Source organism: Nicotiana tabacum, chromosome 6 (genome assembly GCF_000715075.1).
Source record: "Nicotiana tabacum cultivar K326 chromosome 6, ASM71507v2, whole genome shotgun sequence".
NCBI classification, from domain to species: Eukaryota; Viridiplantae; Streptophyta; class Magnoliopsida; order Solanales; family Solanaceae; genus Nicotiana; species Nicotiana tabacum.
In genome coordinates, this window is record NC_134085.1 from 192858722 (window position 1) to 192884116 (window position 25395).

At 37.1% G+C, this 25395-nt stretch overlaps 2 protein-coding genes across 2 annotated transcripts; both read left to right on the plus strand.

The window, feature by feature from the left end:
• Nucleotides 1-14355: 14355 nt before the first annotated feature.
• On the plus strand, nucleotides 14356-14805 carry LOC107803218 (uncharacterized). The gene has a single exon (XM_016626856.2). It carries the CDS (start codon nucleotides 14356-14358, stop codon nucleotides 14803-14805), a length of 450 nt encoding a protein of 149 aa, XP_016482342.2.
• A 4602-nt stretch (nucleotides 14806-19407) lies between these two features.
• Nucleotides 19408-23333, plus strand: LOC107793325 (uncharacterized). The gene is made up of 9 exons (XM_075256270.1): nucleotides 19408-19592; nucleotides 19925-20001; nucleotides 20519-20747; nucleotides 20873-21027; nucleotides 21128-21173; nucleotides 21254-21345; nucleotides 21446-21542; nucleotides 22139-22195; nucleotides 22453-23333. Exons 1-9 carry the CDS (start codon nucleotides 19452-19454, stop codon nucleotides 22561-22563), a joined length of 1005 nt encoding a protein of 334 aa, XP_075112371.1. The 5' UTR covers nucleotides 19408-19451; the 3' UTR covers nucleotides 22564-23333.
• Nucleotides 23334-25395: the final 2062 nt, after the last annotated feature.

The following is a 25395-nucleotide window of genomic DNA, read 5'->3' on the forward strand; positions in this document are numbered from 1 at the left end:
TGAAGGGCCGTGTTTGCAACACCAGTTTTTTTTCATAATTTTGAAAAGAAAAAAAAAACAAAGAGTCAGCGGTCAGGTGAATACCGTTTGAATTTTGTCATAATAAGCTGAGCCAGCTTCGGCCGCGTCTTAAACCGTTCTCGCCGAAATAGCCTTAGAGTATCTTTCAGTTGTCGAAAGGTTATTTTCGTAAAAGAATGGACAAGTTTGTAAAGTGTCAAAATAATCCACCCCAGCCTCAAAATTCATGTGAGATTTGGAAGGGGCAACATTTGCAAAAATAGCCGTTTGGTTGCATTTGACAAACGGGGAAAGGGAGCTGGCCGTTTGTTTTTGAGTTTGTAAATCTTTTGATTAGAATATGTGGGTTGTTTGATTTTCGAGTTTGCAGGTCATCTTCAAACCTTTGAAACTCAGTTTGTTTTAATATGAAAATTGAAAAAAAATGTTCATTATTGTTTATCTATTATTGGTCCGAACTACGCAAGGTCTGATTCATGCGGGGTCATGATACGTCGGCAATCTCCATAAGATTCGACCACAACAAAAAAAAATGAAAAAAAAAAAGACAGAAAAAAGAGAATGAAAAAAAAAACGAAAAAAAAATGAAAAAATGAAAAATGAAAAATAGAAAAAAAGAAAAATGAAAAAATTTGAAGAAAAAAAAGAAAAGAAAAAAAAGATGTTGTCAATAATGAGGACCGACTGAGTCCATTCTAACATGTTTTGTTTTGAATCACAAAGTTAAGGTGGTTGGTTTGTGGTAAGCCGGACAATGACACCCAGAACATCGTGAAGAATCCTATTGGGAACTTGTTGACGGGTGATGATATTGAAGTTGGCAACGGTCTGGCAATACTGATGCAAAGCTCAATGGCTAAGACGCCAGTTTCGCTAAGTGGGAGGACGCTCCGTTCCTTGGTTAACAAGAAAGAAGCAGTTGGTGGCTTATTTTGTTGTCATTTCTGTTTGTTCGGATTATTAGGATTGTAATTCGGATTTTGTTTTGTGTCAATATCTTTCCGCATATCTTTCCGTTTTGTCATAGCGGTTTGTTTAAGTTTTGTCCAGGTTGTTTAGGATTTTATTCCGGTTTGTTTTTGTTTTTTCAAACCATTTCACCGGTAATCTAATGCAAAATCCGATCTTCTATTATTTCCAGTTTTCTTTTGTTTAGTCCTTTTATCATTTTTATTCAACGCCGATTCTAGTGACATGACATGCGCACACAGTTTGAGCCTAATCTTTAAAGTTAATCATAAAACCCCGAAAAGGTGATCAGAACATTTAAAGGAAATAAGAACGGTTTGAGATTATTCGGAGCTCGAGTCATGTGGAACTGGGGCAAGTAAAACATAAAGAAAACTGTTAAAGGCAAGATTCGCCAAATTGACATAAGGGTCTTCATGATAATGAGAAGTGAGAGTGTCGCCCAACGGTGCTTTAGAAATGGCAAATGAAAAAGCAAACGTGTGAATATAATTGTCAAGTCCAGCATCATCGGAAGAGACTATAAATCTTTGTTGTGTTGTTTGCACTTGGCATGTTTTGAAGACTGGAATGACGAAGGCATTTTGTTCTGCTACCTAAACACTTTACCCTTCGTTACCCCTTTTGAGCCTTATTTATTTTCCTTCATACCCCTCGTTCGGAATTAGTAGCAATGAATAGAAAACGCAAGCGCGGCAGGTAAACAAAAGAAAAAAAAGGAGAAAGAAAAGAAAACAACACAACAAAAAAAAAGGGAAAAGAAAAAAAAAGAAAAAAGAAAAATGATAACAAAAACAAAACAAAAAAACAAAAGAAAGTCAAATGAAAAAGAGGAATTGGGAACTACGTTTGACCTGATTCCTCAAAGAGGATACGTAGGCGCTTCACGGCTCGGTCATAGTTTTGAAAAAAATGAAAAAAAATCAATCAATTAAAATATCCCCAAGCAAGAAACTGGGGCAAATGTTGCATTTGTTGTAAATAAATCTAATTCCGAAGGTTGTAACTAATAACCCAAAAATTAATGCATTTTTGAGCCTTTAATACCTTTTTTTTTCTAGCCCTATCCAAAACCCACATTACGGTCCAAAGAAAGACCTTCTGATCAGTCTTCAAAAGATGCCAAGTCAGACAAATGAGAGTCTCACCGGTGAGCATAACATTCTGTTACACAGCAGAAAGGACTCTAATCTCCAACAGAAAGAGTCATACCGGCAACACTCCAAAACCCCAGCTGAAAAGTGATACAAATGAGAGAGTCTTATCGGTGAAAATCTTCACAGGCACCATAAGGTGATGAAAGCTGAGAGAAAAACCAAAATGAGAGAGGCTTGATGGTGAAAACCCTTCGGGCACTACAAGTCGAATAAGATTGAGAATCAGATGGGGAATTGCCAATGAAGATCTTGAAATATGATTGACGGTAGACGATAGGCCACATGTGCATGTCATGACCATTAGAGTCGGTGTCTGCGTTTGATAGGTTTTGTTTATAGTTCCTTTTGTTAAAGAGTCATTTTTTCCCTTTGTCGTTTTATTCTATTCCCTTTTATCTTTTCCTTTCATAGAAAAATCCCCAATAGAGTCTGTTTGGTCAGATCAACTGTGAATTGACTTCAAAATATGCCATCAGCTTTCCAATTATGCCAGATGAGATCTGACTAGTACATCCAAATGGTATAGTCAGCAAGGAACAAACGCGAGGCCAGTGTCAAAAGATATCCCCAGCAAAAGGGAATCGACAAAAGGATTGACAAGTGTCAAGAGGGATACCCTTGCCGAAATCAAAGGTTATAAACCTCAAGGTCGAGGCCCGTGGACAAAGCAAGGAGAGAAATGGACATGGTGTGGGAAATTCATACTAGACTAAAAGGTCAGGGAAATTCCAGTTTCCGAGCTATGCCACAGAAGAAGAGGGATATCCCCAGCAGAAAGGGATTATCCCCAGCAAATAGCATCATCCCCAACCAGTGGCGGAGCACAGAACAAGGAAGGAGAAAGGGAAAAGCCATCCCAGCAGGAGTATCACAACCAACCACCATGTTTTAAACTAACAAATTTTGTTTGATTTCAAACAGGTAAAGGAAATGGCATTGATGCCAGAAATCCGCAAGGGATATTGTCAAACTGGGGCAGAAAATTTTCTTTTCATTTAGAAAATTTTCTGAAAGTTAGATACCCATTTGGGGAAGGATAAAGATAACACAAATCTCAAGGGAAGTGGTCTTTGAACCAGTGTTGCCCCCAACATAATAAGTTCCAATGGAGGAAGTTGTTCCCCAGCGGACAACAAAGGGACGAAACTTGAGCTCAGTGAAGCACTAGTTCTGAAGGAATCAGAATCCCCCAGCAGTGTTATCCTCGACAGCGTTATCCCCCGCTGATAACATTTTACCCCAAACAGGTAAGTAAATAATTCCCCAACAGTGCTATCCCTAGCAGGTTTGAGGAGTCCAACACAAGTTTGGTGAAAATCGGTATCCTCAGCGTTTCCTTTCAGGGTTAAGGCAAGACTAGTCTTCAAAGGAAGAAGCTAATAAAAAAAAGAATAATAATAATAAAAAAAATGGGGAAGGTAGAAAGGGAAAATTCATCCCAATCCCCAGCAAATATTCGAGGTAAGACATTTTCAAGTCTTAAGGATTTTATTTTGGGTTCATCCGCCCTCGAATAGGATATTTTGGGTTCATCCGCCCTCGAATAGGATATTTTGGGTTCATCCGCCCTCGAATAGGATATTTTGGGTTCATCCGCCCTCGAATAGGATCTTTTGGGTTCATCCGCCCTCGAATAGGATATTTTGGGTTCATCCGCCCTCGAATAGGATCTTTTGGGTTCATCCGCCCTCGAATAGGATATTTTGGGTTCATCCGCCCTCGAATAGGATATTTTGGGTTCATCCGCCCTCGAATAGGATATTTTGGGTTCATCCGCCTTCGAATAGGATATTTTGGGTTCATCCGCCCTCGAATAGGATATTTTGGGTTCATCCGCCCTCGAATAGGATATTTTGGGTTCATCCGCCCTCGAATAGGATCTTTTGGGTTCCTCCGCCCTCGAATAGGATCTTGTGGGTTCGTCCGCCCTCGAATAGGATCTTTTGGGTTCGTCCGCCCTCGAATAGGATATTTTGGGTTCATCCGCCCTTGAATAGGATATTTTGGGTTCGTCCGCCCTTGAATAGGATATTTTGGGTTCGTCCGTCCTCGAATAGGATATTTTGGGTTCATCCGCCCTCGAATAAGATATTTTGGGTTCATTCGCCCTCGAATAGGATATTTTGGGTTCATTCGCCCTCGAATAGGATATTTTGGGTTCATCCGCCCTCGAATAGGATATTTTGGGTTCATCCGCCCTCGAATAGGATTTTATTTTCAAAGTTGTTGTTGAAACTAGGCCCCCACCTGAATAACGAGAGGAATACTTTTCTTGTCTGTCCATTGCATATTTTAGGTGCCCACCTGTATAACAAGGGGATACATTCCATGCCTTTACCAATAGGAGACGCACTTCCTAGGTCAAGTTTTACCAATAGGAGACGCACTTCCTAAGTTTTACCCATAGGAGATGCATTTCCTCCTAAAAGTTTAGTTTCACCCATAGGAGACGCATTTCCTCCTAAGTTTAGTTTTATCCATAGGAGACGCATTTCCTCCTAAGTTAGTTTTTACCCATAGGAGATGCATTTCCTCCTAAGTTAATTTTAGAGTTCTACCCATAGGAGATGCATTTCCTCCTAAGTTTGTTTTAGTTTTACCCATAGGAGAGACTTTTCCTCCTAAGTTGTTGTTAAAATCAGGAGCCCGCCTGAAGAGAGGAATGACATTTATTTTTAAAGTTGTTGTTAAAATCAGGAGCCCGCCTGAAGAAAGGAATGACGTTTACTTTAAAAAGTTGTTAAAATCAGGTGCCCGCCTGAAGAGAGGAATGACGTTTACTGTTAAAAGTTGTTGAAATCAGGAGCCCGCCTGAAGAGAGGGGTGGCGTTTATTTTTGAAGTTGTTTAAACCTCGCCAACCTAAAGAAAGGAATGCCATTTTATTTTCAAAGTTGTTGAAATCAGGAGCCCGCCTGAAGAGAGGAATGACGTTTATTTTAAAAGTTGTTTTTGAAACCAGGCGCCCACCTGAATAACGAGTGGAATACTTTCCTAAAGTTTATTTTACCCATAGGAGATGCATTTCCTCCTAAGTTTGTTTTAGTTTCACCCATAGGAGATGCATTTCCTCCTAAGTTTGTTTTACCCATAGGAGATGCATTTCCTCATAAGTTTAGTTTTTCCCATAGGAGAGGCATTTCCTCCTAGGTTAGTATTGAAGTTGCGAGCCCGCCCATATAACAGAGGCATACATTTCTGTCCTTTCACATTATGTTCTAGGTCGCCCACCAGTAAAATGCGGGAATACTTTCAGTTCTAGGTCGCCCACCAGTAAAATGCGGGAATACATTTCAGTTCTAGGTCGCCCACCAGTAAAATGCGGGAATACTTTCTGTTCTAGGTCGCCCACCAGTAAAATGCAGGAATAAATTATGTTCTAGGTCACCCACCAGTAAAATGCGGGAATACTTTCTGTTCTAGGTCGCCCACCAGTAAAATGCGGGAATACATTCTGTTCTAGGTCGCCCACCAGTAAAATGCGGGAATACATTATGTTCTAGGTCGCTTACCAGTAAAATGCGGGAATAAATTATGTTCTAGGTCGTCCACCAGTGAAATGCGGGAATACATTTCAGCTCTAGGTTGCCCACCAGTAAAATGCGGGAATACTTTCTGTTCTAGGTCGCCCACCAGTAAAATACGGGAATACATTTCAGTTCTAGGTCGCCCACCAGTAAAATGCGGGAATACTTTCTGTTCTAGGTCGCCCACCAGTAAAATGCGGGAATACTTTCAGTTCTAGGTCGCCCACCAGTAAAATGCGGGAATACTTTTCAGTTCTAGGTCGCCCACCAGTAAAATGCGGGAATACTTTCAGTTCTAGGTCGCCCACCAGTAAAATGCGGGAATACTTTTCAGCTCTAGGTCGCCCACCAGTAAAATGCGGGAATACTTTCAGTTCTAGGTCGCCCACCAGTAAAATGCGGGAATACTTTCAGTTCTAGGTCACCCACCAGTAAAATGCGGGAATACTTTTCAGTTCTAGGTCGCCCACCAGTAAAATGCGGGAATACTTTCAGTTCTAGGTCGCCCACCAGTAAAATGCGGGAATACTTTTCAGCTCTAGGTCACCCACCAGTAAAATGCGGGAATACTTTCAGTTCTAGGTCGCCCACCAGTAAAATACGTTAATACTTTCAGTTCTAGGTCGCCCACCAGTAAAATGCGGGAATACTTTTCAGCTCTAGGTCGCCCACCAGTAAAATGCGGGAATACTTTTCAGCTCTAGGTCGCCCACCAGTAAAATGCGGGAATACTTTCAGTTCTAGGTCGCCCACCAGTAAAATGCGGGAATACTTTTCAGTTCTAGGTCGCCCACCAGTAAAATGCGGGAATACTTTCAGTTCTAGGTCGCCCACCAGTAAAATGCGGGAATACTTTTCAGTTCTAGGTCGCCCACCAGTAAAATGCGGGAATATTTTTCAGTTCTAGGTCGCCCACCAGTAAAATGCGGGAATACTTTTCAGTTCTAGGTCGCCCACCAGTAAAATGCGGGAATACTTTTCAGTTCTAGGTCGCCCACCAGTAAAATGCGGGAATACTTTTCAGCTCTAGGTCGCCCACCAGTAAAATGCGGGAATACTTTCAGTTCTAGGTCGCCCACCAGTAAAATGCGGGAATACTTTTCAGTTCTAGGTCGCCCACCAGTAAAATGCGGGAATACTTTCAGTTCTAGGTCGCCCACCAGTAAAATGCGGGAATACTTTTCAGTTCTAGGTCGCCCACCAGTAAAATGCGGGAATACTTTTCAGCTCTAGGTCGCCCACCAGTAAAATGCGGGAATACTTTCAGTTCTAGGTCGCCCACCAGTAAAATGCGGGAATACTTTTCAGCTCTAGGTCGCCCACCAGTAAAATGCGGGAATACTTTCAGTTCTAGGTCGCCCACCAGTAAAATGCGGGAATACTTTTCAGTTCTAGGTCGCCCACCAGTAAAATGCGGGAATACTTTCAGTTCTAGGTCGCCCACCAGTAAAATGCGGGAATACTTTTCAGCTCTAGGTCGCCCACCAGTAAAATGCGGGAATACTTTCAGTTCTAGGTCGCCCACCAGTAAAATGCGGGAATACTTTTCAGTTCTAGGTCGCCCACCAGTAAAATGCGGGAATACTTTTCAGTTCTAGGTCGCCCACCAGTAAAATGCGGGAATACTTTCAGTTCTAGGTCGCCCACCAGTAAAATGCGGGAATACTTTTCAGTTCTAGGTCGCCCACCAGTAAAATGCGGGAATACTTTTCAGCTCTAGGTCGCCCACCAGTAAAATGCGGGAATACTTTTCAGTTCTAGGTCGCCCACCAGTAAAATGCGGGAATACTTTCAGTTCTAGGTCGCCCACCAGTAAAATGCGGGAATATTTTTCAGTTCTAGGTCGCCCACCAGTAAAATGCGGGAATACTTTTCAGTTCTAGGTCGCCCACCAGTAAAATGCGGGAATACTTTTCAGTTCTAGGTCGCCCACCAGTAAAATGCGGGAATACTTTTCAGCTCTAGGTCGCCCACCAGTAAAATGCGGGAATACTTTCAGTTCTAGGTCGCCCACCAGTAAAATGCGGGAATACTTTTCAGCTCTAGGTCGCCCACCAGTAAAATGCGGGAATACTTTTCAGCTCTAGGTCACCCACCAGTAAAATGCGGGAATACTTTTCAGCTCTAGGTCGCCCACCAGTAAAATACGGGAATACTTTCAGTTCTAGGTCGCCCACCAGTAAAATGCGGGAATACTTTTCAGTTCTAGGTCGCCCACCAGTAAAATGCGGGAATACTTTTCAGTTGTAGGTCGCCCACCAGTAAAATGCGGGAATACTTTTCAGCTCTAGGTCGCCCACTAGTAAAATGCGGGAATACTTTTAGTTCTAGGTCGCCCACCAGTAAAATGCGGGAATACTTTTCAGCTCTAGGTCGCCTACCAGTAAAATGCGGGAATACTTTTAGTTCTAGGTCGCCCACCAGTATAATGCGGGAATACATTTTCTGTCTCTTCATTTCTATTCTAGGTTGCCCACCAGTATAATGCGGGAATACATTTCTGTCTTTTCATTTCTGTTCTAGGTCGCCCACCAGTATAATGCGGGCATACATTTCATATTTTTGCATTCAGGCACCCACCTGTATAACAAGAGGAATACTTTTGAGTCTTATACTGCAAATCTTGAAATCAGTAACCCACCGGAAGGTAGAAGGTTACAACAGGAATCCCCAGTAGGAAACAATAAAAATCCCCAGCATCAGAAAGCAGAAAGTTGCAACAAGAGGTCCCAGCACAAGTTCAAGCGCATGAGTCAAAAGGAAGAAAAGACGCGTCTTGAAAGAAGCGGCCTGTGAACATTAAATTATGCCCAGCATAACAGATCTGATGAAGAGAGTCGTATCCCCAGAGGAACCGCCAAAAAGCTTAATGAAGGAAGTCATGTCCCCAGCGGACCGAACAAAATGATGAAAACTGGTATTCAGAAAAGCAAAGGGCCAGTGTCATCCCCAAATTCACGGAAGAAAAGCACCGGAGGAAACACAAGCCGACAAGAAAGCAAGGCAACAAGAACAAGTTGCAGTCTAGCCTAGCTTCTTGTTTTCTTTTAAGCACGGTGTAACAAAGAGATCGGTAAGCAGTGGTAATAGCATGCAACAACAGTAACATTGCAGTCCCACGGTAGTCCCAGCTACCAAAACTTCCCGAACTACATTGACCTGATTCCTGTTTAGCCCAGGATATGTAGGAAACCTTTGAAGCAAAGGTTCGGTCAAATCTTTTTCAAAAAAAAAATGCTTCACACGGAGTACTCGGATGGGCAAAAATCGCTCGCTTTATCTTTGCACGAAAACCCTTCGTGTCTTCGGGCAAAGAAGGGCAGCTGTAAGCACGTGATTTTTGCCCTATATGAGAATTACTCCCAAAAAATTCAAAAATAAAATAATTTTTCTTGGTGTGCAATTTTTGTGATATTTTGTGTAACTATTTGTATGTTTGTCTATGCATGTTTATTTGTTAAATTAATAAAAAAAATACAAAAATAGGCATCTTTTGCATTTTTAGCATTTAATGTCCAAATGAACAATTTTATGCTTAATTATTACTTAATTGTGCGTTAATTGTTATTGGAAGTTAATTTGCGCTTTTATAACTTAATTTAGTTCTTAATAATAATTTAAGTACTTTTATAATTTAGTTTTAGAAAAATTAAAGAAGAAAAGAGAACAAAAATACAAAGAAAAATCGGATTGGGCCACTTCTTCAATTTCAAACCACAGGCCCAAATAATTGCCCAACTTTCCCCATGACCCGGTCCGTTTCAAACCGGGTCGATCTGGTCCGCTCCATTAACCCAACACCCCTTCTTCATTTTTGTCCAACACAAAACAAAACCAAAAAAATAAAAAATAAAAAGTGAATTATCACTATTAATAGTTTTATTTTTTGTTTTTTCATATAAAAAAAAAATCCGAAAATATTTTTTTTTATTTTTTTATTTTTATTTTAAAAAATAAATATATATATATAGTAATTTCGGAAATGATTTTAAAAAAATAAAAAATAAAAAAATAAAAAAAAGTAAAAGAATGTAGAAAATTTAAAAAAAGTAAAAAGTTTTAAAAAAATTTAAAAGTAAAATAAGGTTGGAATTAAAAAATAAATATAAAGGTATCTGAAAATTTAAAAAATTTAAAGTAATTGAAAGTAGCATTTTTAAAAGAAAAAGAAAAGATAGTGGTTTGTTTTTTGAAGAAAAGTTAAATAAAGTGTGATTCTCTTTTAAAAAAATAAAAAAGTGGGATTTTAAATAAGATAAAGTAATTAAAGTTGGAATTTTAAAAATAAAAGTAAATAAAGGTGAGATTTCTTTTTCTAAAAAAATAAAAGCAATTTGTAAGTGAGATTTCTTTTAATTAAAAAAATAATAAAATAATAAAAAACAAATCTGAAAATTTCGAAAATTTTGCTATAAATAGAAGAGAAAATTTAGGAAGAAGGGGTGGAAAAAAAGAGGAAAAACTAGATAGAGAGAAGAAAAAAAAGATGGGGTGGAATGAGAAGTATACACCCGATATACATTCTGGATACACTGAATATACAGGGGCAAAATTCATTTTGAAGAGTTTTGAAGTTGAAAAAGAATAGTTACTGTTTCATTGCCTCGCTTAAGATCTGAAATAGTCAGAACCTTCCTGCCTTTTATTTCTTCTCTATACTTGGAGTCGTTTATAGTCTCCTGGGTTTTCTGCAATTCCTACTATTACTGGTCTATTCCTGTGTTGCTGGACTGTCGTTGTTGTGCTGCATTGTTACTACTGTTGCTGCTTCTCAGCTTCATCTTCTCTTGTTTTCCAATACCAGGTACACGAATGTAATACTAGTTATTGCAAGCTAAAAATGTGGAAGCATGAATACATATGAAGAATCGAATTTTGAAGTTTTAATTTCGCTTTTTCTCTGTTCCTTTTATTGATTGTATTTAGGCTATTTTATGTATTATTGAATAATAATTGGAATAAGAGAAAATAACATAAGTTAGTCTTTAATGAATCGGCTTGGCAAAACGGGTTAATTCACTAGCTATGAAGGTTCTAAGATTATCAACAGTAGGTTAATCGTGAACAAGTACTTAAACTTAGCTAAGGCATGAATTTGAACTAAATTTCGTGAATTAGGTATTAAGGCATGATTTGAGTTCAAACAAAATTAGAAGAACGTTTAAGTCTAATAAACTTTCTATTAAGCTTTAGTAATTATGGTTAAATCCAGTTTCAAATGGTTGTGAATAATTAATTCCAATAGTTTTTTTATATATAACAATGCGAGCTTCAATCTAACTATATTTGATTCTTTTGAATATTAGTTGTCAAATTTTTATTTTATTTATAATTTCGAATTTTTTTAGTAAAATTCTTGTTCATCAATATTTGTATTAATATAGCAATTAGTATGCCATGCTTTCTTAAATAAATAAAAAAAGCTCGTAATTAATTAGGATTTTCTTTATTTATTTTAGAGACTAATTTTAATAGAAAAGATGTAGTCGCTTTAGGATTTGTCCATTTAAAATAAATGAGATGAGCCTCGCCTAGTAAAATGTATAGATTGCGGGGCCCTCATAAATGTATGTGTTAATTACTTAGAACTCGGGATCGGCCGCTTAGCGAACTTCACGGCCTTTTTCTCAAAATAACTCTGCGCTAGTCGCTTTAGGCGCGTATTTAATCATGTTATCTTCTTAAACTCGGGTGCACATTTACGTGACCCAAATCCAAATCTCAACGAAATCGAAATGTGTCTCTAATCACGGGTACATTGATTGTGACGTGGCCTGAGATGCATTTCCATGACATTGCAAATTCTTTTTAATAATGAATGAGACGAGCCTCGACAAACAAAAATGCACAAGCTGCGGGGTCCTCTAAATGTATATATTAAAATACTTAGAATTCGAGGACAGGCCGTTTAGCGAATTTTACGGCCTTCCCCAAAATAACAAGACGCTAGTTGCTTTAGGCGCGCCTTTAATAATTTATTTTCCTTAACTCGGGTGCACATTTATGTGACCCAAATCCAAATCTCAACCGAGTCGAGATATGCCAAACAACTACGGGTGCATTGATGTAACGTGGTTCGAGATATGTTTCCACGACGTTGCAATTCTCGTAAAATAATAACAATAAGTAAAAAAGCGGTAAAAAGATAAAATTTTGCACATAAGTTCATATTTGTATAAAATCAGATAATCAAGCCGAATATAACAGTTGAGCGACCGTGCTAGAACCACGGAACTCGGGAATGCCTAACACCTTCTCCCGGGTTAACAGAATTCCTTATCCGGATTTCTGGTGCGCAGACTGTAATATGGAGTCATTCTTTTCCTCGATTCGGGATTAAAATTGGTGACTTGGGACACCCTAAATCTCCCAAGTGGCGACTCTGAAATAAATAAACGAATCCCGTTTCGATTGTCCTTTAATTGGAAAAAACTCCCTTGTACCCTCGCGGGTATGTAAAAAGGAGGTGTGACAGTTAGTAGACACAACCTTAAAATCTTCTTCCCCGAAGTGCTGAAAGGCCGTTTTCCAGAACACTTGGAGTCAAAAGATTCAAGGATATGCAATGTATTCTGTATGGAAAAAGCTAAAGCTTATTGAGCAACAAACAAGGTATATTCAACAGGAACATTCCTTGGTTGATCAAAAGCTGGTACAATTTAGAGAAACATTGAAGGAGATACAAGGGAAGCTCAATGATGACTACCTCAACAAGCTGCTGATAGAAGAAGAAAGAATGACCTTAAAAAGCATAGAGAAATGGGAAACAATACAGGAGAAAATTATGAGGCAGAAGTCAAGAGCTACATGTATCCAACTGGGAGATTGTACACCAAATATTTCCATGCTTATATGAGGGCCAGACAAGCAAGAAATAAAGTGAGTTGCATCTATACTGAACAACAGATGAAGATCACTGAGCCAAAACACATTCAGAGAGAATTCATCCAGTTCTTTCAACAATTATTTGGGACAACAACGGATGAACTACAAGGGATTGATGTCAATATAGCAAGAAATGGTCCTTGTCTAATACTGAATCAGCAGCAACAACTGTTACAAGTAGTAACAATAAAGGAGATCTGTCAAATTGTGAAGAATCTGCCTAATGACAAGGCACCAGGTATGGATGGATACCCTGCCGAGTTCTTTAAGGAATACTGGCCAATCATTGGAAAGGAGGTCATAGAAGCAGTACAACAATTCTTTCAAACTGGTAGACTATTGAAAGAAATTAACTGCACAACTATTACATTGATTCCGAAGGTGAAAAATCCTAGCTATGTGAAGGAGTTTAGGACTATTGCCTGTTGCTCAACAATGTACAAGATTATTGCTAAGATACTGGCAAATAAGCTTAAACTAGTTATGGATCTATTGGTTGGACCTTCTCAGTCTACCTTCATAGAAGGGAGAAATATTATTGACAATGTCATAATGGCTCATGAATTGATTAAAGGGTACTCTCAAAAAGCAGTCTCTCCAAGATGTATTATCAAAGTAGACATCAGAAAAGCATATGATTCGGTTGAATGGAGTTTTTTGAAAGCAGTACTGCTTGAGTTTGGGATACCATACAATATGGTAGCACTAATCATGGAATGTGTATCTACAGTCAGCTATACTCTACTACTGAATGGTGGACTAACTGATAAATTTGTAGTAAGAAAAGGGCTAAGGCAGGGGGACCCTATGTCCCCATACTTGTTTGTATTAGCAATGGAGTACCTAAACAGATCTCTGAAGATACTGACTCAGAACTCAGACTTTAACTTTCATCCTAAATGTGCTAGACTGCAAGTCATACACATCTGCTTTGCGGATGACTTACTGATGTGTTGTAGAGCAGATGAGGTATCAATGAAGTTAATGATGGGAGTTTTTGATCACTTCTCCAAGGTCTCAGGTTTACAAGCAAACTTGGAAAAGAGCTCATTATATATAGCAGGTGTGCCTATGGAATTCAAAGACAGAATGTTAACAGAACTTCAGCTATCAGCAGGCAGCATCCCATTCAAATACTTGGGAGTCCCTTTGTCCTCAAGGAAAATTACTATCCACCAGTGCATGCCATTAGTTGAGAAGATTGTGGAGAGGATAAGAAGCTGGACATCAAAGTTCTTGTCCTATGCTGGAAGACTACAACTCATTAAGAGTGTCTTGTTTGAAATGCAGACCTACTGGGCTCAAGTATTCCTTATTCCAAAGAAAGTTATTAAACTTGTTAATGGTATATGCAGGAACTATTTGTGGACTGGTAGTCATGAAAATACTCACAGAGCTCTTATAGCATGGGAAACATTGTGCAAGCCAAAAGCTGCTGGGGATCTAAACATCATCAACTATGAGAGATGAAACAAAGCTGCTTTGACTAAACTCCTCTGGGCTATAATGGCAAAGAAAGACAAGTTTTGGATTAGATGGATACACTGCCACTATATAAAGTAGAATGACATCAATACAATGGAGGTCCCAAAGCAGGCTAGTTGGCTAGTAAAGAAAATGTTTACAGCAAGAGAATGGCGGGCTAATGACATACCAACAATTGAATCCTTTATTCAAAATGAGAGATTCAACATTCAGAAGGCTTATCTTCATGCTACTCCAAGGTACCCCAAAGTCCACTGGAAAGCACTAGTCATGTTGACTGGAATACTACCAAAGCAGCAATTCATTTTATGAATGGCAATACAAAGAAGGCTGGCCATAGTTGACAGACTAGCAAAATGGGGAATTCAGGTGACGCACTCTTGTGTACTGTGTGGAGGTGGCATAGAAGAGACACATGATCACTTGTATTTCGAGTGTCCATATTCACAGAGCTTATGGACAGGAATACTAGAATGGTTAAGCTACCAGAGAAAGGTTGAAAACTGGGAAGATGAGGTGCAGTGGTTAACTACCAATGTAAACAACAGAAATCCAAGGAAAACTTTGCTAGGAGTGGTGTTTGCAGCAGTAGTATATTACATCTGGATGGAGCGAAATGAAAGAAGATTTCAAAACCAGAGAAGAGAGGTCAAAGATAGAGCAAAAGACATTGTCATGCAGGTGCACATAACAGGACAGAAGAAATGTAAATGGACACCAATATTGAGTACACTAAATAGTTATCCTAATTGTAATTCATAGCAACTAGGATAGGAAAAAGACCCATGAGCGTTATGGATCTTAGTAAACAGCCTTGGTTGTATAGATTTTTGTTTATTGGTTTCAGTCATGAGACCTGATACTAGAGTCAAAAGTACAGGTGATGTAAATTGAAAAACTGGTTGAAATAAATTTTTCTTTCGACCAAAAAAGAAAATCTATGTTTAGAATACTAGACAAGTAAAAATCCAGTAAAAGTAAAAGTAAAAGTGAACGGAGAAAGTATACTGTTTTATGATCCCAAAAGGCATTGGAGTTACTTAAATTTAAGCTAATAATTTTTGGACAAGAATTACTTTTATTTAACAGAAAAAAGGTCCAATATAATAAGAAAACCTAACTGTTTTACTCCTTCCGTTTCAATTTATGTGAATTTGTTTGACTGAGCACGGAGTTTAAGAAAAAATGAAGACTTTTGGAATTTGTGGTCCTAAACAAGTCAAAAAGGGGCCCATAGTATTTGTATGGTTATAAAAGCTTCTCATTAAGGGTAGAATTGTAAGTTTAAGTTAAATTGTTTTCAAATTTAGAAAGGGGTCATTGAGAATTAGTTTAGACTTTCGAGGGAGAATAATCAAGTGAATGGATGAATTATTCTGAATTTGACATACTTTTCTTATTATAGGACCAATATCATGCAACATTATTTTAGTTAAAGGCAGTGGATTTTTTTTATAATTTTAATTAATTCTGGTTTATCATTTACCTGAGAAATGGGCATGTGTTAATGGAGTGGGATGAAAGAAACTGAATTTTGCAAGTGAGTTTGTTCAACTAATATAGTTGAGATAATTATGCGCAAATACGTAAGTAAAACATTAAATTAAATCTGAGGGATTTACTTTGAATGATTTCAAAGATCAGCCATCAGTCGCCCCTTAATTTGCCCAAAAGTTTGCAAAGTTGTTCATCAAATTGATATCTTCCTCCTTATCCTTATTCCCTAAATTCTCCATATTGTTCATTTTTTCAAAATTCAGTGACAAAATTTTAATTTTTTTTGGAACCCAGGAAAACCCGCAGCCATTACAGTCTCTGTCATAGCCTCTGTCATTCGGGTGAGCACTCTATGGTGAGCATTCTGTGTGCACTGGGTAAACTCTCCCACTATGTATAGCTTGCAAGCCACACAGGGGATGTAAACCACACTAGGCAAGCCCTGTGCGACACGCTCGATCCAGAATGCATTGAGGGGGATCGATCCCAGGTCATCTGTATGGAAGACCGCCCAAACCAACTAGGCCATCCTCGAAGGGACTTTAATTTTAAATAATTTTAATAAGCTTTAAATAAATATAGATGTTTAAATATGGGAAAGTATTAGACATGGTTATAGTTGTTGATCAATATTTTATTTTGTTGGGTCTTATGAATTCGTGTCACATATTCTATTTGAATGGTTCAGTTAGATAACAGCACGAAGTTATTGCAGCTAAGCACGTCTGCAAGGGGAGAGATGGTTTTGTTGTATCACAACATCATTATGCACTTTCAACAACTTTATTCCACCCATTTTCTCTAACTTATTATGTAGCTCATGGGTTTTGCATATTTTGACCAACATTAAAAAAAGATATTGCATCCCAAATATTATAATTTAGGAGCATTTATCTTATAATATTTGATATTTTAGAAATTGTGTTTTAATTTATTTTCAAGTTAATTTATCTGTTATTTCAATTAGTAGATTGTTAATTAAGTGACATTTAAAAAGAGATAAAAGATAAGTTTAGACAAATACTAAGGCTATTACATGCCTTTTTAAGAGGTATATAAAGACAGTTAATATGGATTTGGAGAAGTATAAGTCATAAAACTGTCAAGTTTAGAGGCGGAGCTAGCGCATTCGATGTGGGTTCGGGCGAACCTAGTCATTTTTGCTTAAACACTGAATTTGTACTAGAAAAATCATTAAATATGTATAAATATTTAATTGTGAACGCAATAACTAAAATAAACTATGAATTATGTGGCAAATTTAGAACCCATAAACTCTAAATTTTGGCCAAAAGAAATTTGTTAAAATTAATTAGAAGAGATCACCAATGGGCAGTGGTTAATTTAACACGCCATATTGAACTATGACTTGAATAAATCAATCTCTAGTACGTAGTCAGATATAGATTCCATATAAGTTATAACTACTCACTTCTATATTAAGTACTAGTATTCAATATCACGTCTTATAATACATTGTAAATTGTAATACTAGTAAAACATGTAATTAATACTCATGAATACCAACTCTACTACTCTATAAGGGGTCGTTTGGTAAGGGATATTAGAAAAAATAATGCAAGCATTAGCTCTATGCATTACTAATACCTTGCTTGGTACACTTTTTTAACATGTGTATAACTCATCATACTTGGTATTATCCTATGCATAGAAAACCATGGCATTAGTAATACCAAGGCTATTAATGCATGCATTAGTATGTTTAAAGACAAAATTATCCTTAAAGTCCTTTAAAGCTAGATAATATGGAGGATATTTTTGTAAACAACTATTTTTCTTAAAAATTATGCAATGCATTATAATTTTAATACACCACACCAAACAATGGATAAGAAATAATATATGCACAACTAATGCTTGCATTACTAACACATGCATTACTAATACACCTTATTCTGCATTATTCTTATAAATCTTACTAAACCACCCCTAAGAGCGATAATACTCAAGTTCAGTTTTATAGCCAGTTTGGCCAAGTTTTTTTATTTTTTGTCAAAAGCAGAAGCACTTCTGAGAAAAATACACTTAGAAGCAGTTTTTAAAAGCTTGGCCAAACACTAATTATTGCTCAAAAGTGCCTTTTAAATTAATTAGCCAAACACAAACTACTTCTCACCAAAAAATACTTTTAAGAAAAGCACTTCTTAAAATAAATTAATTTTAGAAGCTTGGCCAAACGAACTATTAGTCGTTTCCACGGAATCTTACATTCCGAACTTCTTTGATCAAATGGACATGTGCATTAGTCCTTGAACCCCAAGTTAAGTAACTATAACTTGATATTAATAACTATATACCATATCCAATTAAGTAAAGATTAAGTGACTTGTTAAATGCGCTTTGATTGTTAATCACGTTCGATAATATTTTGAAAAGATATAGGTATGTACTTTTATAGTTTTTATTTTGTCAAAATAAAATCAATGTTCTTAATTATATCAAATAACCTTTAAAATCACTTATTTCCGCATTGAACACTAAGTTATACGATTTAAGAAATAAATAAAAGTGAATCAATAGCAAACCAATTACAAGACTGATTTATATACCAAAATCCTATTGTATGTGTCAGTGACGTCACGAGATTGGCATCAAGATCGAGGCATCGAAGGATTGAGAATCAAATCGTTTCTTATCATTTTATTCTAAGAAATGCGGGGACTATCAGTATACAGTCAAAATCATATGCCTCTGATTTTGTAGGCTCGAGAAGTTGCATCGAGGACAAAAGTTCGATATAGACCAAGCTCGAGCTCGAAGGTAGAATAAGAGGCTCGAAGACCTAAGTGCTCGAGGAACATCGGAGCCAAGTACGACTGACTCCGAGACAGTGCCGTTATGAGTTTGTTACAGAAGGACAAGATTCCCGCCACGTCCCCAAGATAATGACGTAAATGCTGGAATAGATTTGTACGAATTAATATAAATCCATACTAGGCGGTTATACATCTGTCCCAATAAGATTCTTTACTGTAACTGGAAATGTACCTTACGTAGGATTTCCCCTATTATACAAAGGGGACCTCAATCATTTGTAAGATGATCTAATCATTGGAAAAAAATATACTATTCTACTTTCTCGCTCATTGTTCATCAGAATTGTCCTTTAGCTTTAATGTTCTTGCTTTATTGGTCTTACCTTACTGCTCTTAACCCATCTAGAGGTCACTGTGCTCGAGGTCGATATTACTTAAGTAACACTGGTTTGATTCACTCATTTCGTTTATTTACACTTTATACTTCTTGATTATTAATTGGTATTGAACTAAATCACATATTTTTATAACCACAAATCAAGTTTAATTGTTACTCGTATTTTCGAGGTAAACATACATACATATATATATATATATATATATTATTTGCAAGTTGTTCATAGATTATATAGTGGCAGAATGTAGACTAATTAGAAAAAAGTGAACAATGAATATGATAAGCATTTTCGGTAAAGATTCCAACAATTTATTCGTGTCGAAGGAGGGACTAGAAGAGTGGAATAGGAAAAAGATAATAAAAATAAGCAAGAAATTAATTTTAACCTAAAATAGTAGTAGTAGTTAATAGTCGGTGATATTTATTGTTTATTTTTTCTAGTCATATATATAAATTTATACATAGTTATATATATATAATATATAATTTATGCATATATTATATTTCAACAGGCTATTTTTAATTTAAGGGGCTATTTGACTTAATTCTGGTGGTTGGAAATTCGAAACCAAAAGGCAAAAAGAGGGGAAAAAATATAGGAAGAAGAAAAACAACAAAAAGAAAAGGGCAAAGGAGGAAAAGCAAAAAAGGAGAAGGTGCGCGGTGCGTGGGTATAAATAAAAAGGGCAATGGCCTGGCGTTGAGAATGAAGGTGAGTGTTTGGAAGAAGGGGAATTATGGAAAATTTACATGATTCCAGCAGCAAAATAGAGCAAGAGTACCGGACGCTTCCTCCTCTTTATTTCATTTTGACGTTAATTTGGTTCGTCTCCGTCTGTTCCTGGACTTTCAACACTTGCAAAAACCGCCATTTTCAGGTCAATTTCCTTTTCTTTCTTTCCAGTCTCACTTGAATTAGTTTCTTATGCTTGTGGCAGCTTAATTTTTGGTGTTACAATATTCGTTGAGTACAGTATTTCGTCAGTCATGAATTTGTTCGTTCTTTATATTATTAAGCTCCTCGAAAGGATGTGTTGCGTATATGATTTGCCGAGGTTTAATTTAACGTCGTTAATCAATTTCTCTGAGTTATGCTCCTTTTTTTTTGGCAGTTTTTTTTTTCTGAAAAATTTATCAGTTTTATTTATCTTTTGGTGTCGAGCTATGGAATTTGTTTCTATAATCTTGTTGTTTATGTGCACTAGAACAGACGAACAGATTGCAATGGACGCTGGCTTCTGTTCCACTGATCAAAACTCTGCAACTTACCCTATCTTTCCTCTTCTGGTAAGGCCTTTTTGCCATTTTTCTAATATTTGGGATAAATAAAGCCTTTCGCCAAATTTGACAGTTTGATGCAAATTTATGAAACAAGTATTCAATCCGATGTCTGCTATTAGGAAATGCATTTTAACTACTTAATCTGCATTTTAACTACTTAATAATGGCCTGCTAAGGTCTCTTAAGAGCAGTATGGTAGAATTTCCTAACATATTAAAAGTTTTTAGATTTAACACCTTAGTTTATATTCTCTAGCTATTTCATGAATAAAACAGCTGTGTATATATATACACAACAATAACAACAACAACCCAATGAAATCCCACTAGTGGGGTCGGGGAGGATTAGTATGTACGCAGACTTTACTCCTATCTCGAGGGGCTAGAAAGGCTATTTCCGAAAGACCCCGGCTCAAGAAGACGTGTATATATATATATATTCATTCTGAAGTTAAACTTGCTCATCAGATGTTCTTTTTTTTTTCCTTTTTCTTATTGTTCTTCTATTTGATGTTGTCTTGCAGGTATTCATGCTTTTATAATCACGTATGCTCTCTGTGGATATCATTTGGTGTCTATGTTACCGGAGTTCTCTTCCAAACAGTAACTTTTGTTTCATTCCTGCTCATTTCTTATGGATACTGCATCACGTGTGAGCGTCTTTCAATACAAGAGCGCCGCATGACAGCTGCTCTCGGATCTATTTTCTACTTGACTCTTGTCGGCTACAGAGCTTCTGTACCCTATTTTTCTGTGAGTCCACTAGGTTGTTACCACTTGAAAGAGTGTGCGGCATTGCCTACTGAATTATTGTTTTTTTTTTCTTTTCGTTATTGTTTACACCTGATATTAATGTTCCATAACTGTGTATAATACAGGTACTTCTCACACTTAGCTATTTCATTTCATTTTATGTAATATTCAACCACATATCACAGAACTTAGTAGTTCTGCAAGAACAATTGACCTTTATAGAAGATGAGGAAATCTCTGCAATGCATGAAGCAATCTACACAAAGTACATAATGCTCAAGTATGCAATATTCACTAAGTTTCATATGGTCCTCTACATTGCTGGATTCAGTGTTTCATGAATTATTGAGCTTTAATTTTTTATCTGTGTGATTGTACAGAAAATTTCAAAATGCAATGCTTATGATGGCAGTGGCAGAACTGGCGGTATGAACACCCACCTTTAATGTTCTAGTAGTCACTTTCTTCTCTAAAAACTTGTAATAATCAGGTATCTTAATTGCCAGATTCTGATAAATGTGGACAATTCAATACATAACTACTGGCTCCGATTGTTGGTTCGAGAATGGGCGCAGTTCTCTATAATCTCTTACATTGGGTAAGTGAAAATTTGAGCCAATTTTCTGGTTATTTTAGTAGGAGGGCTGCCTTCTCAACTTGTATCCTGAGAGAATACATTAAACTTTTGTATATCTCAGGTGGACCTTCAGGTCAAAAGACTTGGCACCACGCTTTTCTGTTATGCCTGTAATAAAGTCTATTGGAGAGAGAATGGTGCCTCCCATCTATAGCATTGTAAGTCTCCCATGATACCAGATTCTAATTGCCTTCTTAGAGTTGACTGATCTTGATGAATATTGTCTATCTTTTGTCTGAGGTTTGATATTAGCAAGGAAAACGGAAATGGAATGAGAAGATCATGATCTCCTTGTTTGATGGAGATAATAAATTTTAAGAAAAGCATAAATGAGAAACTTGATCAGAACATAATGATTTCTCAATGCTCCTTTCTCTTTCCTGATTCCTCGCCCCTTCTCCCACATATTTGCAAGACCTTAGCCAGATCCTTATGCCCGAACATACACCTGCTGACTACCTCCAGCAAGGAGTAACTGCATATAGAATAAATGACTGTTGCCCAGTTCCTCTTTTCATTTTCAGTGCAAATTTTTATTTGGAATGTCTCGTGTGCAGCCTTCTTTTTGTAGTTTCCATAGCTTCGTGTTTTGCTATTTAACTTTAAGTAACTCGGGACATGAGTTAATGAGACTTCAACATAGACATTTGGTTTGTCTAGTTGCTGGGTTAAGGTGTATATCTCATAGTATCTACTTACACGCATACAGCTATATGATTCCCCAAATCTCTGATCTTTAGTTGTGCTACTGCAGGAAATGGATGCAACTACTTTTAAAGACTTTAGTAGTCATGGATGGCACATAGGGGTGGTGAGTATTCATTTGCCTGCAGGCTAGAATTGTTCTCAAGTTTCCCCTACCCCACATCAGGCTCCAGAACTTCTTTGTACTAATGTTATTAATTGACTCCCAGTTAGAACTTGATTTGAGTTTCTTCAATTTCAACAAGTCAATTCCTTCATATATATTTCTTGGCAGAATGGTTCTTGATATTTGTCGCATTATTTTGTTTCAGCTGGTTATATTTGATATCAGTATTCTGTACTAAATCAAATTCGATCTTGCAGCCAACTTCATCCAAGAAAGGAAGCTTAAAGAGTTCAGTTTTAGTGGTAGTTCAGCATCCCCATATGTGTAGGTTGACACCACTTGACACTCATTCTCATAGAGTAGCTTAGCTACTTATGCTGCAGATGTATATTATTCAATTGTTGCCAATCGGAACAGAAGCAAGTTTCCGGACATGTGGCAGATCAACATCCATCTACTATAGGAGCAGTATTACGACCAGTATTTTCTGTAAATCCTTGTACACATTTCTTCTGAGGAAACCTAAGAAGTTTTCGGCTGTAAACTGTACATTGGTCCCTGGATATTGCCTGCTTCAGGAATCCATTTTTGGGGGTAGAAAAGCTTTTGCTTTGCTGCAAACACACCGTCCCTCTAGTTTGCAGCTTTGTAGTTTCTTATTTTCGTTACTGCTATTTTAGTTCCTATGAAAAGAAAGGAACATTGACTGATTCAAGTGATGAATATTCCTCAAGTGTCTGGACCGTGAAGTGCAGAGCTGTATTTCCAATAATTAGAACATCGACCAAGAGTTTGCAATGCGACCTTGCAAATCTCTATATGCAAGACAGCAAGAACATTTCTTGTTTTCATGAAACTGATTACACATTCCTGGATGCAATGCTAAGGACTAAAATGGAGAATGATGTCAAATTTGATTACAATTTTTCCATTAGGCATTTGTGCTGTCATTTTACCCGTCTGTTTGTTTCTAGGAAATATTGATAAACGTTCTGGAATTTGGGAAGACACTGAAGAGAGAATTTAGTGTTCCGTTTCTTTTTGGGTGTGAAAGAATGAGAAAATGATTTGAAGATTTCCTTCTTTTGTATTTTGAATAATATGCTGTATTAAGTGTACAAGCCTAAGATTATATACAGAAGGAATGTTTCTAGGGCTACGTACTATATTGCCAAGTGGCAATGTCCTATTAGCTAGCATAAAGTTGTACATAAAATAAATACAAGGATAGAGCAAATAATTAAAATACAAAAGTACGGGGAAAATAAGTAAAATATAGAGTAACATGTGCTATGCACTATGTTCCTAATAGTGATGGACAGGGCAAACCCATAAGTGGGCTAGGGGTAAGCAGGCCTAATTCTTTGAGCATTGATGACCCAAAATTAGGCCCAAGGCCCAAAACCGAGTGGCCTCATATGTGTGCTAATTCAGATCTGTTAATCAGATCATTTCATCTTCATCGACTCCAACACCCCCCCTTAAGTTGGAGGGGATAGTGTCACACATCCTTTTTTCTACACCCCTAGAAGGTTATATATAAGGGAGTTTTTTCCAACTTAAAGTGACAATCGAAACAGGATTATTTATTTATTAAATTCAGAGTCGCCACTTGGGATTATTTTATGGTGTCCCAAATCACTAGTTCAAATCCCGAATCGAGGAAAAGATTGACTCCGTATTACAGTCCGCGAACATAGAAATCCGGGTAAAGAATTCTGTTAACCCGGGAGAAGGTGTTAGGCATTCCCGAACTCTGTGGTTCTAGTACGGTCGCTCAACTGTTATAATTGGCCTATTATCCGATTTATTACATGTTTTAAACCTATTGTGCATTTTTACTTTAAAACCGCTTTTATTTATTTTAAGGAAGATTTTAACGTCGTCTAAAACATGTCTTTGGACCGCGCCACATGAAATGCACCCGCAATCCGAAATACATTTTTGTTCAACGTTATTAAGGTTTGGATTTGGGTCACATGAAATGCACACCCAAGTTTAGGAATGTAAATTGTTAAAATAACGCGCCTAAAGCAACTACGCGTTTTTAACTTTACGAGGGCCATGAAAAATTCGCTAAACGACGCGCCTCGAGTTCTAAAAATTTTAAAAGAAATAATTAAGCGAGGGTCACGCAATTGTCATTTTTGTTTGGCATGGCGCACCTCAATTCTAATTTTAAAGGGTATTCAAACTAGATTTAGGAGGGCCATAAACTATTTTATTGTCTAATACGGCGCACCTCCAATCTACTTTGTGACAGTCTAGCTTAATTAAAGATAAAGCCTAATTGAATTCAAAAGGGTGATTTGTGTTAAAGCTTAAACCCAGAAAACGGAATAAGTAAACAAAGGGTTCATTTCTTTTAGAACCTGAACCCAAGAACTTGCGGTGACAAATGAACAATTGATTTCAAAAATGATTTGGGCCAATCCTCGATAGCAGGCCCAATTCGTAAACATTGCAACGGAAAAACAGAGACTTAGGATCGAATCCTTGTGAGTCCATATCAACTCACATAGAAGTTAGGTTCCCCATTATTACGCCAACTCTGAATATTCATCAACTGATACCACACTGGAAACATTGAGATTGATTTAACAAAAAAAGAAACTTTTGTTTTTATTTTTAAAACGGTCAGACCCCAGCCACTTACATGATTTCTAATTCAACCAATTATCCAATTAACAATTTCAAAATCAGTCTTCACATATTTTAGCATGACTCTCAACTTTAACATCGGAACGGATCATACTTGCGCTTTAATTTCTGAGCTAACTTTCACAAATAAACACAAGGAATTCAAACTTATACAGACCGTTTAAATGGTACTTCTAATTAAGTATAACAATGCAAATCCAAATTGCAGAATAGACAATGCTTCATCATAACAACCCCTAATTTCGAGCTACAGAAAACCAAATGGCATACTCAAGCAATCTACAACATGTTTAACAGTCCATTCACACATGAGCGTCCATTTACAATTACAGAGCCAAGAATCCAAGCATTCATTCCAAATGACCAAACAACCCTAAACCATTGAGCATGAATAAATAGACTAACATATTTGAAAGAAAAATACTGAATTATTTCAGAACAGGGGAAATTAAAGACATAAAAGAGCAGGAGCTAATAGAAGTTCAACATTAACCAATGCTTTTGTTCAAATTCCAACTCAATTTCTTAACTCTGTACAC